This window comes from Podarcis liolepis, assembly GCF_965112155.1.
Source record: "Podarcis liolepis genome assembly, chromosome: 1".
In the NCBI taxonomy this organism is placed as follows: Eukaryota; Metazoa; Chordata; class Lepidosauria; order Squamata; family Lacertidae; genus Podarcis; species Podarcis liolepis.
In genome coordinates, this window is record NC_139554.1 from 51,165,551 (window position 1) to 51,180,025 (window position 14,475).

The 14,475-nt window shown below is 43.4% G+C and overlaps 1 protein-coding gene across 2 annotated transcripts in view; it reads right to left on the reverse strand.

The window, feature by feature from the left end:
• The window catches only part of CREB3L1 (cAMP responsive element binding protein 3 like 1), an 81,404-nt gene that overhangs the window by 17,275 nt on the left and 49,654 nt on the right, over window positions 1-14,475 (reverse strand). For both annotated transcript variants that reach the window (XR_014516833.1, XM_083464664.1), the window contains exons 3-6: window positions 11,980-12,140; window positions 8,633-8,711; window positions 4,723-4,880; window positions 3,037-3,186 (exon numbers count right to left, since the gene is read on the reverse strand). Coding sequence is in view for 1 of the 2 variants with exons in the window: in XM_083464664.1 (XP_083320790.1) it covers window positions 3,037-3,186; window positions 4,723-4,880; window positions 8,633-8,711; window positions 11,980-12,140 (548 nt within the window). In the remaining variant the exon portion in view is untranslated. The remainder of the gene's footprint in view (window positions 1-3,036; window positions 3,187-4,722; window positions 4,881-8,632; window positions 8,712-11,979; window positions 12,141-14,475) is intronic.

Below are 14,475 nucleotides of genomic sequence, written 5' to 3' on the forward strand. Positions count from 1 at the left end.
CTGCGGGGAGGTCAACAAGGATCTCAAGCCGAGTGCCTGGAGAGTGGCCAGTTACCTCTAACTGAGGTCTGAGAATCCGACATCGGCAAGGGAGGAAAGAGTTAAAAACCCCTCTCCCAGCATCACAGCCCCAATCTCACATAAGAACCCTGCTGCTCTTTTAAATTAAAAATTGTGTGTGTGTATGCGCGTGCGTGCGCACACACACACACACACACATATACAGAAGATAACCTGTAAATAGATTTTCTGTGTCATATCTAGTTTGGCCCTGAGGCAGGCCTCCTGTCACTACATAACTCCCCAGAGCACTTTCGCATGTTCTTGCGCCAGCTGAAATGGGAACTGCATGTGAGCTGGACTTCTGCTTTCTGTGCTCCTTCTATGTCACTTGCCCACTGTGGTCATGGGGAGATGCACACGACAACAATTAATTAATTTATTAATTTATATCCCGATTGCCTATTTTCATAATCATAATCAGAAGGTCTTCCAAGAAAAGATGCATTAAAAAGTATGGTGTGCTCTTCAGGTTTCCTACTCTGTCTAGTTGATCAGCCCTAATTTGGCTGCTGTGTCATAATCTGGGAAGGCTAGAGGTAGAGTACACACACTTTGCCTGCATACGGTTACAAATTCAATCCCCTGTAATAAATAAAATCCTCTGCTTGAGACCCTGGATGGTTGTCCCTAGCAGAGCACAGAGCTAGGTGGGCTAATGATCTGATGGTGTATGCAAAGGATCTTCATGTGTTTGTGTGGCTAAGCGCATGCTTTGCACACCAAAGTTCCCAGACTCAGTTCCTGAAATTTCCAGTTGAAAAATTATGCCTCTATCAGGGCTGGTGATCTCCTGACAACCAGAGTAAGCATTACTGGGCTAAATGGAGCAATACACTGACTCAGTGGAGGGCAACTTCATATATGATCTATTAAACTGAACTGACAAGCCACATTAATGTTATTGAACTTGAACCATTCTCCTTGTGCTATTTACTTTAATAGGACTGGTGCCCTGTCCCTAAACATTTGCAGATAGGTAGCCGTGTTGGTCTGCCATAGTCAAAATAAAAAAATTCCTTCCAGTAGCACCTTAAAGACCAACTAAGTTAGTTCTTGGTATGAGCTTTCGTGTGCATGCACACTTCTTCAGATACACAGATGTATCTGAAGAAGTGTGTATGCACACGAAAGCTCATACCAAGAACTAACTTAGTTGGTCTTTAAGGTGCTACTGGAAGGAATTACCTAAACATTTGCTCCAAGATACCTTACCTTGACGCCATGATACAGTGTTTTTTGAGGTCACCCTATCCTGTTTTAAACACTTACATGTTGCTGAATCAAATGTTATGATCAGAATGCAAACCAACTTACAAGCAAGGGCTATGACAACTTCTTTGTGGATCAGAATTTCCCAAAGTGGCTGAATCACTTGGGCCAAGTGGGATGTATTTTTGTCTGAGTCACAACAGGTGACTAATGCATACTGTGGGCTCGTAATATGGGAACTTACATTGAGTGGGGATCCACCGTTAGTATTTCATATCACTCCACAGACATTTGCTTGCTCATTCACCTGGGTGAGAAACAACTCTTTCTGGGCAATTAGCTGATGAGACTGTCCACTCAAGAGGCCCATTATGCTCACAAAGTTACAAGGGAATGGGTAGTATGCTGCAAACAGTTTTGATGGAATGGTGCATTTATACTGATCTTCAAAGCTTTTTAAATATATTAATAAAGGAATGTAGGGGGGGAGAGGGGAAAGAAGGGGTGTCTAGTTTTCCAAATTCTCCAGCTAGAAGGCCCACGTGCTGCCATCACACTAGGCCAAACTGTGGCTCAGTGCAAACACAAGGCTCCAGGAGAGGAGGTTCTTTCAGTTATATGGGCTGAGTCTTAGTCATGAAAATCATAATATTGGGACATGAGGACAAATAAACAATTAAGCATGATGACTCCCAGAGCGCAGATTGCAGCAGCTTTGCTCCTTCCAGCTTCCTTTGCTGCTGTGCCATGCTGAGATAAGACATTGTTTGCCTTAGCATGTCATACAAACTCAGGCCTGTGTTTTAGCTCTCACAAAAAAGCACAGACCATAGGACAAACCTTAGTTACAGCTGTGATTAGTTTGGAGAGAGCTAAACCATGAGCCTGGGCTTCAACAACATGGTAGAATACTGGTAAACTATGGCTTAGCTCAGCATGGTACAGCAGCAGAACGACTAGGAAAGAGTAAAAAAAGGTGCCATTTCCTTGCTGGAAGTCTGCTTGCTCATGCGCTCATGCTAAGCCACAGTTCAGCTTAGTGTGATGTGCGAAACAGGCCCTTGTCTTGACTTGCAAAGGGATATATTGTCTCCTGTCCCACTATTATGATGTTCATGATTAAGGCAAAGACCTTGTAATAGAAACAACTGCATACTCATTCCCAATTTACCTCAGCCTCTATTTCCCTTCCCTTTATCTGCTGTTGCCCTTGTGTCAATTTTTAGATTGTAAGAAGAAGAAGAAGAAGAGAAGAAGAGTTTGGATTTGATATCCTGCCTTTCACTCCCTTTAAGGAGTCTCAAAGCGGCTAACATTCTCCTTTCCCTTCCTCCCCCACAACAAACACTCTGTGAGGTGAGTGGGGCTGAGAGACTTCACAGAAGTGTGACTGGCCCAAGGTCACCCAGCAGCTGCATGTGGAGGAGCGGAGACGCGAACCCGGTTCCCCAGATTACGAGACTACCGCTCTTAACCACTACACCACACTGGCTCTCTGAGCAAGAATGAACAACTAAATAAATCATCCTTCTCATCAAAAACTGTGATGTTGAAAATGCCCTTGATGGTTATTTTTAAAAAGAACTTCTTCAAGTTCTAGATCTAGAAAGCTTATGGCAGCATTCAAAGCCCTATCACTACACAGATTTAATTTTAGCCGGAGAACCTCAGATGAGGCAGCAAGTTAAAGAAGGATGATCACACACATACACATACACACACACACACACTCCTGATTTTTCCCAATTCAGTGGAATTATTGACCTTGTTCTTGATCTTTCGTCTAACTCTTTTCAGTGCTTTCTCCTCTGCTTTGGTGAGAGGCAGCTTGGTTGGGATGGGATAGCCCTCAGCAATCAGGGTACGTTTCTCCTCCTCGGTTAGGAGCAGGGGTCCCGAGGTCCCTTGTAATTTCTGTAAGTGAAAAGGAAAAGCAGCAACATTTTCAGAATTCATATCAACAATCCCATCCCTAACTTTCCCCTGCAAAAAGAAGGGCCTTGCCCCAAAAGTCACTATTGTACCGCTTGAAATTTGGGGTTGATATACTGCTTTTTTGCGGGGGGAGCAGCATTCCTCATTACCACAACCCAAGAGGCCTAACTACAAGTTACACTAATGGCTTTGCATCGTGAAACTCCAACTCTCCAGGCAATCTGAGAACTGTAAAATCTAAGGCAACAAAAAAATCCCCCATGCATGTGGCAGAGGTCAGTGTAAATGCCTCCTGCCTGTCTCCTAGCACAGAGCTGGGTCATGGAGCCTGAGCTTCCACAGACGCTGCCTGCCATGAACCAGGATTGGCAGGATAGGCAGCAACTGTGGCAGATATGTTCTATGTTTATGACAATATTTTACTCTCTTGCTAACTATGCTGTTTTAAATATGCATTTTATATTTGACTTACTTTAGTAACGTTTTCTTTAGAAAAAAAAAATTTTACTGCGTTAAATGTGCATTCTATACTTTACCTCCATTGTAATGTTTTATTTTGAAATCTTTAAGGTAAGATTTTAGTTTCCTTTCAATTACGGTATGTTGCTTTGAATGTATACTTTATGTTTAGCTTTCTTCTGTTTTGTTTTATTCTGTTACATTTTATTTGATGTTTTAATGTTTAATATTGTAAACCACTTTGCAATTTCCCCCCTTAAAGATATAAAGCAGTATAGAAATGAAATGAATATGAATAATAAGTAAGTGCCTTAAAATAGCTCCTTTGCCAGTAGTTATGGATTATTTCAGCATCATGCTGATGGATGAATCTGCCAATTTCACTTTCTTATTTTTTCAATCTTAAGTCCAACTTACCCCCTTTCTACATTAGTTTGCAATTTTAAAAAAACATTTTGCACAAAAAATCATACATTTTTTGTGTGTGCTTTTAAATGTACTTTTGTCTACTACAGTCATACCTTGTGTTGTGTTAGGTTCATGTTGCATCTTTTCGGCTTGGGAAGGCAGCAAACCCGGAGGTGTATACTTCTGGGTCTTGCTGCGCATGTGTGCGCAGAAGCGGCATTCTAGTTACGGACTTTTCAGGGTGCGAATGGCACCCCAGAATGGATCAAGTCCGTAACTAGAGGTACCACTGTATATGCATTTCTGCAAGCAAATTTTCCTGACTTTTTGCACAATATTTTAACATCTATGCACATTTTTTAAAATGCATATTTTGTTGGGAGAACTCCCATTACAAAATTCTGAGGAGTGTGAATTTCGAAGGGCAGCACATTTCCGTTTGTGCATTGGTTCAGAAAGTGCAAATTAGGAAAGTTCACACTTAAAATGCAAACCATTTTGTTTTCTCCTCCATCCTTGTCACAATCCTGACCTGTCACACATTCCCACTGTGCACCTTATTAGGGGGTCACTGCCAAAAGCCACCCTGAACCTTGTGCTCCGAGCCGGGAGATGCCTTATGATTCACAACAGGAGCTCCCTGCTTACATGTGGTGCTGTGAGGAGAGGAGAAGAAGAGATTGCTGTGGAGGAGCGTGCAGTAGGGCGGACTGGGCTGGAGGGAGGGAGGGATCTTGGGCTCTGAGATCCGTCACTGTCACTGCCATGGCTGCTGGGAGGAGTCGGTGGCATCTGCACCAGGTCATCTAATGCAGGAGATACAAAGCAGAAGTTAACAGATGGTAACAGCGCACTGAGTCATGGACAGTGAAGGAGAGAAAGTACAGTGGTACCTTGGGTTACATACACTTCAGGTTACAGATGCTTCAGGTTACAGACTCTGCTAACCTGGAAGTAGTACCTTGGGTTAAGAACTTTGCTTCAGGATGAGAACAGAAATCCTGTGGCGGTGGGAGCGGGAGGCCCCATTAGCTAAAATTGTGCTTCAGGTTAAGAACAGTTTCAGGTTAAGAACGGATCTCCAGAACAAATTAAGTTCTTAACCCGAGGTACCACTGTATTTGGTGAGAGAAGAGTGCGAACAAAGGAGTGTTTCCAGGTGACATTGAGACATGGAACTGTTCTGGGAACAACAAGGCAGTAAGAAAGAGACAACGCATATTAGGAGAATCTTAGAATTATAGGCGTGAAAGGGACTGCGAGGGTCATCTAGTTTAACCCCCTGCAATGCAGGAATCTTTTGCCCAATGTAGGGCTTGAACCCATGACCCTAAAAAACCAGGGAAGGTTACATGAAGACAATAACACTAAAACATTTCACTGAACACAGATTTTTAAATGAAGCAGGAATAAATTAAGCTAGGAGGACTGCTTTGTGAGCTCTGGCAATAACAGTGTATTAAGGCTCATGAGAGGGGTTTGCGCTAAATCGTGGAGTGAATATTTTATTGCCTCCTATGCAACAGGTCCCAGGTTCAGTTCCTGGCATCACCAGCTAAAAGGATCTCCCATACAAAGACAGACTTCCAGCAAGATCTTGGAGAGCTCCTGCCAGTCAAGTAAACATAAATGGTATAGATGGCTTAGTGCCGTGACTTAATATAATATGGTGGCCTTCATATGAATCTTTGGTGTTGCCCACATCAAGGTCCTAAATGAGAAATAAATATTTGAGATATGTTGCCTTTTTATATAATATGCAGCTTGGCTCACTTGCTTGATTCATCTGAAGCAAATTGTTCTGTGCACACCATTATGCACAGGGCATGTTGTGATCTGTGTTTTGTGGCGCAATTTGACAAGGGGCTGATAGATGAATATTCCTATCTTTGTGCAGTGGTTTGGACTTGTTTTCATGTGGTACTGTGAGCTCTATGATTCTATCAATGCAAGCAAACTTTGATTATCTTGAGACAGCAGTAAATCTTTGGTCTGGGGTGCAAGCTTGAGCCACTTGGACTAAGCACCAAAATAACTGGATTCTTGATGATGATTTGTTGTGATTGCCATTCATTCACATTGTTCCATCAGTGATGCACAAATCAATTCACCAAATTCAGTAAGATGGATATCTGAATTCAAACCCAGATAAAGGGGGGAAATGAATCAAGGAAAGGAATGGAGGGGGTGGGGGGAAACCACTCTTTGTTCTGTAATGTTTGGGGATGTAGAGCATACGGATGGCTTTCCAGCTCCTCTGAGTAATTGGTTCCACTGCAGAACTGCTCCATTTTGCTGCTCTTAGCATCGCTTGCCAGCCTCAGCTATTTAGCTTTCCTGACGCCGTCTTTACAAATCTAAGCTGCTCATCCTCGGTGGCCTGTTCCTCTTCCCATTGCTTATGCATGTCCTTTTTTATTTTCATCTCTGCAGTAGGCTTTTTGTGCTGTCACAGTGTCTTTTTAAGATGCCTCAAACTGGAATAATTTGTAGCCTTATCAACTCCATCTTTAGGAACTCCCACCCATCCTGGCATCCTTCCCCCCCCCCCCCCCGTATCTTTAGTCATAAATTCTTACCCATTAAAGCCTATTTCAACCAGTTTTTCTGAAGCCCAAGGTGAACACGCTCATCTTTAACTTTACATGAGATCATGAATTCCATCGTGTGACAGTCACTCCCCCCCCCCATTCTTTTGGACAAGTTATATTCTTCAATTGCTCCTTTCCTATCATGAGAGTTGTCCCAACAAGAAGTCTTCTGGAACCAGTGGCGTAGCATGGGTTGTCAGCACCCGGGGCAAGGCAAGTAATTTGCGCCCCCTAACCCGTGGATTTGCGCCCCCTAACCCTAACCCCCAGGTGTTGCGCCCAGTGCGGCCGGGCCCCCCCCCCCGCACCCCCCACGCTACGCCACTGTCTGGAACGTACTCCCCTTGTACCTTCCGCCAGAACCTGGATTTGTCAGATGCTGCCTCTCCTCCTTATTTAATGGACTGCTGATGGAAGATGCTGAGCTTGCTAAAAGTCACATTTCAAAAGACGCCTGTTTTGCGAGGGTAAATAATGAGCTGAGCATTTAAGAGGGCCTAATATTTTGTGTGAAGCATTGCTTGCTTACTTGAATATGAATGCTTAGTGCCTAGGGGGAGGGTATTACATTTTAGAGCAAATAAATAAATGTGCTCATTTGTTCTGAGCAGACCCCTCTGTGGTGTGCTAATGACTGCCAAGCTGCATTCTTGATGTCATTACCCTTCTGGAAACAAAACTGAGATCCTTTACAGTGATACCAGACGCATGAGAACTGGCACCATACGCTAATATCCTTCTAATGGCTTGCCACTAAATGTCCTATACAAAATGAAACAAAAAACCCTCAAAATGTCTGATTGTAAGACAAGCCCTGCTGGTTCAGACCAAAGGCCCCTCTGTTCTGGCATTCCGCTTCTCAGAGTGTTCAACCAGATGCCTATGGGAAGCCCAGTGCAGGGCTGCTGTTCAGAGGCATAGCGACTCTGATCCCAGAGACAGAATACAGAACCTGGGGAACCTGTAGCCCTCCAGATGTGGTTGGACTCCAGCTCCCACTGACTCCAGTAGAGGTTGGAGTCCAACAACATCTGGAGAGCTAAAGGTCCCCCATCCCCAATATAGAATATAGCTGTCATGATTTAATAACCATTGCTAGCCTTTGCTGCCATGATTTGCCTAATCCTTTTCTAAAGTCATCAAAGCCAACGGTCATCACTACATCTTGTGGTAGCAAATCCCATAATCTATGTATTGTGAAGAAGTATTTCTCTGTTCAGCACCTGTTTAAAACATTTTTGTTTAGGCAAGTTTATTTAGACATGTATTTTAATCTGTTTTTACTTGCTGTTGATTTCAATTATCCTTTGCATGTTTTAAAACACCTGTTTTTAGTTGTCTTCTATTGATAATTTTAATGTGGCTTTGTAAACCACTTAGAGGTGTTATTTCAATTCAGTAGTATATACATTTTGGTTTTTTAAAAATAGTTGTTTTGTTTAGCAAGGGGTTGTATACCCTTTCTCTTGGTGAGCTACTTTCCCCAAACAATAAGCAGCCTGCTGAGAAACAGCATTGGTGTCTCGGGTTTCACAGCCAGCTAAAGGTTTTCCCAAGCTCCAGGCACACTGGCATTTGCATTTCACAGGTACACTGTTTAGTCAGTGCCATGCGACTATGAGAAAGCCCACTAAGAGAGGCATAGCACTGCTAGTTGGAGAAAGTACACACAGGCACAAGACTCATGAAATCACTAATACTCAGAGAACTCAAGTACTTGTGCCCTGCTAACAATTGTTTCTTGCAATCTCATTAGGTTAGTTTAGCAGCATCAGCGGATTACAAGCGAATCCCACACATCCACAGCTGACATCACTCATAGTAACCTTTGTGGGCTGGGGGAGGAGAGAGAGATGCTTTAGAAGCTTGTGCAAATGGGTTGGTGGAGGATCCACTCTGCAAAAGATAGTTTTTTTAATTAATGAGGCTGGAGGGCTGATGAAAGCAACTTGTAACTATTTTCTTACCTGTTGGTACATTTAGAAATTGGTTCACCTCTCTGGGTTCAGCTTTGATTATAGGTTGGGGCGTCATTTCTATGGGAGCCTGTATGAAAAAATACAGAATGCAATAGTTTGATTTTGCAAAGGCAATTCTTGCATGACTCCACCCTGCAGATTAAGAGGTTGCTTTACCATGCAATGTAGACTCACAAGGTGCAAAACATCGTACTGCAGCCCATCATTTGCTTCTTATCATTTACTCTGGCCTTTGATAGTTAAGGTTTTTTTATGCAGGACACACCTCTATACATTGCTCAATGTATATCATTCTGCTCCATTTGCAGTCAGTTTTACAGGTTTTATAATTGTAATGGTTTTAGCCACTTCTATAATTGTATATTTTATTGTTACCTGTCCTGGGACCTTATGATGAGAGGCAGGTAAGAAACCATATGAATGAATGAATGAATAGGTGGGTTCATTCTGAGACCATACAGTTCTGCACAGGTATGGTGTGATTTCTGACACCCTTCTGGGTGCCACTGAGGCCTGCACTTCTTTTTCTAATGATGGAATTCTGTGCCACGGGTAGACACAGAGAGCAGCAGATCCTGTGAGTACCACAATGGATGGAAGAAATCCTCAGATGCAGGGACTGGAATTATTAGACACTGTGGCATTCAACCCAGGAACCATGAAGGTCAGGCATTGATACTCTGCTCCTTGCACCATCTGGGCCTCTGGTCAGAAGAGAAAATGGCAGGCAATTTGAGCTGGGATGCAGCTAACACAGACCAGAAAAATCATGTGATTCTGAAGGGCCAATCCCATGCTTGTTGTATGTGTCATGTTCCCTCATTCTGCACAGCTTGAAAAGAAGTTAACCCAAAGGCCAGGTCACCTTTGATTTTGTAGCAGACAGCTATAAAGACTGAAGGCCAGAGCTGGGGAACTTGTGGCCCTCCAGATGTTGCTGAACTATAGTTCCCATTAAGCCTGACCACGCTGGCTGGGACTAATGGGAGGACCCTGCACTAGAGTATCCCTCTGGACTTCCAGGCTGGTTCCTTGCCTGCCTGCTGCCTCCTCTGTTTTGGGCACTTGCCACCTCTCCAGCCATTAGAGGCCGGACTTTTTCAGCAGTTGCATATTGTCAATGAAAAGCCTTCTGAGCTATCATTGAGCTATGGAGCCTTCTAAATGCATGGTAAGAGTGCAGAAGGTGCAGGTCAGTTGATAGCTAACCTGCCCTGAAACAAAACTTATAGTGAATACCAGCATGCCCTGTGACTACAGCCATAATCCTTCTTGCTTTGATGACAATTATTTCTCAGCCCTCCAGTTCCCCCTTCTTCTCCATCTTATCAACTTGCATACCAAAAGCCAGCTGCTCAAAGACAAGCAAAAACTTTAATAGAAAAAAAAGTTGTCTCCAGGGAAGTCACAATTCAAAACAAGAGTGTTTTGCCAAGGGAGAGTGAGCATCATGCAGGTGTGCTGCCAGGGTGCACGGCGCAGGTGGCATTCACTTTGTGGACAGAATCAGATTTGTCATTACCTCCTCTCTTCTCAAGCTGCTTTTAAAAAATCCATTTAAACTTTTCCTCCACATTCTCTCCCTCTATTTTGATCTGTTGTAATCTGAGCTGGGAGTATTTGCACAGCCTTTGGAGATAGAGAATAGCCTCTACTGTTCTCTGGGCCTTCTGCAGGACCACTCAACAGCTGATTCTGATCAAATGAGATGAAGAGTTAACTGGAACAGCACTTGGTTCCCAGCTGCACCAATGCAATCCTCTTACCAGCATCCCTTTCCCACCAAAGACATACACACATACACACACACACAAAAAACATTAAACAGACATATTTCACACTGCCTCATACTGTAAACACAGCTCAGGGAGGGAGCTTGGTATGGCTGTCAAATGCACACACGCGCCACATGGGTCTGCATTTGCAGGCCCAGGGAGTTCAAGCTGTGTAAACAGAGAAGGAAGTTTGTGTACATGTTTGGCTCAAGTAGCTGGCTTGTTGCATCCAGTTTCCCTTACCCACCATAAGTGAAAGGAAGATAACCCACGCTAGGCTTTGCAACAGATCAGGGCAATCACTCACTTTAGTCCGGACAACAGGAAGAACTGCAGGCCAGGGTTGGGGAACCTATAGTTTTCCCGATGGTACTGGACTGCAGCTCCTATCATTCCTGACAATTGGCCATGTTGGCTGGGACCGATGGGAATTGGAGTCCAACACCATCTATGGAGCTACAGGTTCTTTACCCCTGTTGTAGGTAATGTAAGAAAAACCTAATGCTGCCTCTGACCTTACAAAGCACCCAGCAGTGACAGTTACGGTCTAATACTGTAGGTCCTTTGCCAGCCTGAGAGGCAGTTATGTGGTATAGTTAAAGGTAAAGGTAAACCAGGTCCAGCCGTGGCCGACTCTGGGGTTGCGGCGCTCATCTCGCTTTATTGGCCGAGGGAGCCAGCATACAGCTTCCTGGTCATGTGGCCAGCATGACTAAGCCGCTTCTGGTGAACCAGAGCAGCACATGGGAATGCCGTTTACCTCCCCGCCGGAGCGGTACCTATTTATCTACTTGCACTTTAATGTGCTTTTGAACTGCTAGGTTGGCAGGAGCAGGGACCGAGCAACGGGAGCTTACCCCGTCGCGGGGATTTGAACCGCCGACCTTCTGATCGGCAAGTCCTAGGCTCTGTGGTTTAACCCACAGCGCCACCCGCATCCCATGTGGTATAGTTAGGTAACTTTAAAATCTAGATTTCATGGTTTTATGGGCCAGATGGTGACATGTGTTAACACACTGCTTTCAACACGGGGTGTGTTTGGCTACCCTCTGGCTCATACTACTGAAAGCAGCCAAGGAATAATTTAAATTTCTATAACGTCCTTCATCAGACGATCATAGGGCATCATCTGGATCGCAGTTTCCTCCCATGACTGATTTAACGCTGCAGTGCTAAACCTAGAACAAAAGCAGGAAGGTACCGCTAGGAAAGGGTACCAATTGGTGCAGGAGTTTGACTCTATAGATTTTTAAATTTTATTTTAGACTGTATTTTGTCACAGGTCACTTTCATGCAGATCCTACTAATTCTGGGCCTTCCATATGAACTAACAGCTATCAGCAAGAGGGTCAGCACTCTTTCCAGACATGCCTTAGGTGTCCTCTGTTCCCTTTCCTCCATTAGTGGCTTATTTCAAATCAGTCATAACAAAAATAAGAAACAGCTAGATTTTATCTCCCGCCACATAACAGCCCTTTCATTTGGAATGAAGGGCTTGCAGGAAGATAGGTTGCAGCACAACTTGTTATATTGCAGACAACAATGATGCAGCAAGCTCACCTCTTCAGGGACTGGCAACCTTTGCAGTGGGTTCAGGTTCAGCATGGGTACTGCATTAGCTGGCAGCTGGGTCTCAGGAAGTTCTGGTGCCATGTTCTGCTCCTGTTTCACCAGGATGGAACACAGCTTGTGCTGGAGGGACCACATCCCATTTTCCAGTTCTGAGAAAAGAACCACATCAAGTTGTACCGTAAGCAATGTAAGGTGTGTGGGTGTGGGTCTCCAATGTCTTCTAATTAATACACAGGAAATGTTGCAGTAGGCGGGAAACCCCAGTAATCTCAGCAACAAGCTCTGCTGTTTCAGAAGGCAACACCAAAACCCATCTGCACTATACATTTAAAGCAGTTTCATACTGATATAAGTAAAAAAGAAACCTGCTCCTTTTCACTTATTGGGTAACCAAGAGCCCATATAGAGTCCCTTTGTAGGTTCTCTGTTGGTAGAAGAAAATAACAGAGACCAACCAGAGGATATTGAGAAGCAAAGCAGCTAGTAAGCCTGATCTTTATTAACTGTTGCAACAGGGTGCCCCCCCCACACACACACAGGAGAGAGGAGGAGGACCCAGAACAAAGGTGTATCCGCCCTTATATAGACATTTTAAATTGCCCGCCCTGGAGTCCAAGACCACCCCCAGAAACATCATACATATATCACAGAAGGGGTGTAGCCCAAGACCACCCCCCAGATACAGCATACCTACATCAAAGAAAAGGCGGTCTACAACAGAAATCTGAGTGCATTGTTTATCTCCTGTCTGGCAAGTTACCTGATTGCATTATCTGGGTTTTGGCCACTCTTTTGTTATTATAACTACTTAATTCCTGAATCTAGGTCACAGGTCACAGGCTCACACCCTGTTCATATCTTGAATGTGCCCTTAAGACAGGATTTGTGAGGACAGGATTTGTGAGGACAGGATTTGTGAGGAAAGAGACAATGGGGAGGTTTCCCACTTTGACCTTGCAGAGAAATATTTGAGGTCAATTTGTTCAGGACCTTTTCTGTTATGAACATTTATTTTATATATATATATGAACTTAAAATTCTTATAACAATACCATTTTAAACAACCAAAGCACTGTGGGAACCGGAGTTTGTTTAGGGTGCAAAAAATTATTAGGGAACAGCTATTCCCCTCACACAGCTAAAATTTCTAGAGTTCCCTGGGAAGAGGGATTGATTGTTAAACCACTCTAGGAACCGTAGCCTCTTACGATGATGCATGGTATTGTCTGCAAAATGTTATTCCACAATAAATGTGTCTTAAAGACACATTTGGTCTCTGTGTTGCTTTTGCTACAGCTGGTTAAACAGGGCTACTCTTCTGAAATTTGCAGAATTAATGTTTGCAGAATTGTGGTGGCTATAGACTCGCCTAAGCCCATCCTCAATTCAATTTGACACCGCTACTTGGTCAGACGCCAGGTGAAATATTTTATATTTGTGGATCCATTGTTGCTCCCCTTGCAAACAACTTATCAGGCATACCATTGTAGAGTCAGATATCTGGTTTTAGCTGAACACAGTAGAACACTCAACACACCAAGAGCAAAATGTTTTTAAAAGCAAATTCCTCTAGTACTGTTTTTATTTTTGACAAAACAGCTCAAAACAGAACTTGTCAAAACGGACCGTTCCTTACCAAGTGCTCTCTTGTAGTCTTCCCAACAGCTGTTATTTGCAGTAAAAAAATTAGTATGCTGCTAATTCCAGGCAGAAACAAGCACATGACTATTACATACAAACTACATGGAAGCTTTTCAGTGCTAGGAACAAAAATGAAAAGGAAATTTTCTTTCAGAAATAGCTCCTGCTTGAAACCCTGGAAGACCTCTGCCAGTCATTATAGACCATAATTAGCTGGACCAATGGTCTGGTTTTGTATAAGGCAGCTTCCTATGTTCTTTCTGCAAAGGTCTGCAGGTGCCTCCTATTGCAAATTGCTGGAGGCACTTATCTGCTTCTTGTCTGCTGCATTCATTTATTCAGCAGTAACTGCAGCTGCACTGGCTTCTGAAATACGTCTGTTAGTAAAGTGACCACAAAGGTTCCCTTAAGAAAAAAAGCAAATACAGTAACAATGCTTAATCTCATGTTGTATCTAGAGAAGCAACATGAACACATCCAGCAACATTTACTATTATGGTCGTTCTATTGGGAATGGAAGAGAGGCGACAAACTAGCATTTTGTGTATGGAAAAACAAGAAAAGAATTAGCTTAGCTACAGTCTAGGCTTGGTCACAAGTTATCCTGCAATATGTTATTATACTGTTACTTAAACGTTCACTAAATAATAGCAGGCTTGCATCTCGATAGTGTCTTACATATATTAACCATGAGGTTCCAAGAATATATATGTCCTAGGGTAGAGAGTAGAAGACATTTACAGCAGAGAAACAAAGTACTGCATCCACTACTCCTTCACCATGCTCTGTTCTAAACTCCTCTTCTAAAGTGGTTCTTAATTAAAACAAACAAACTGCATCAAG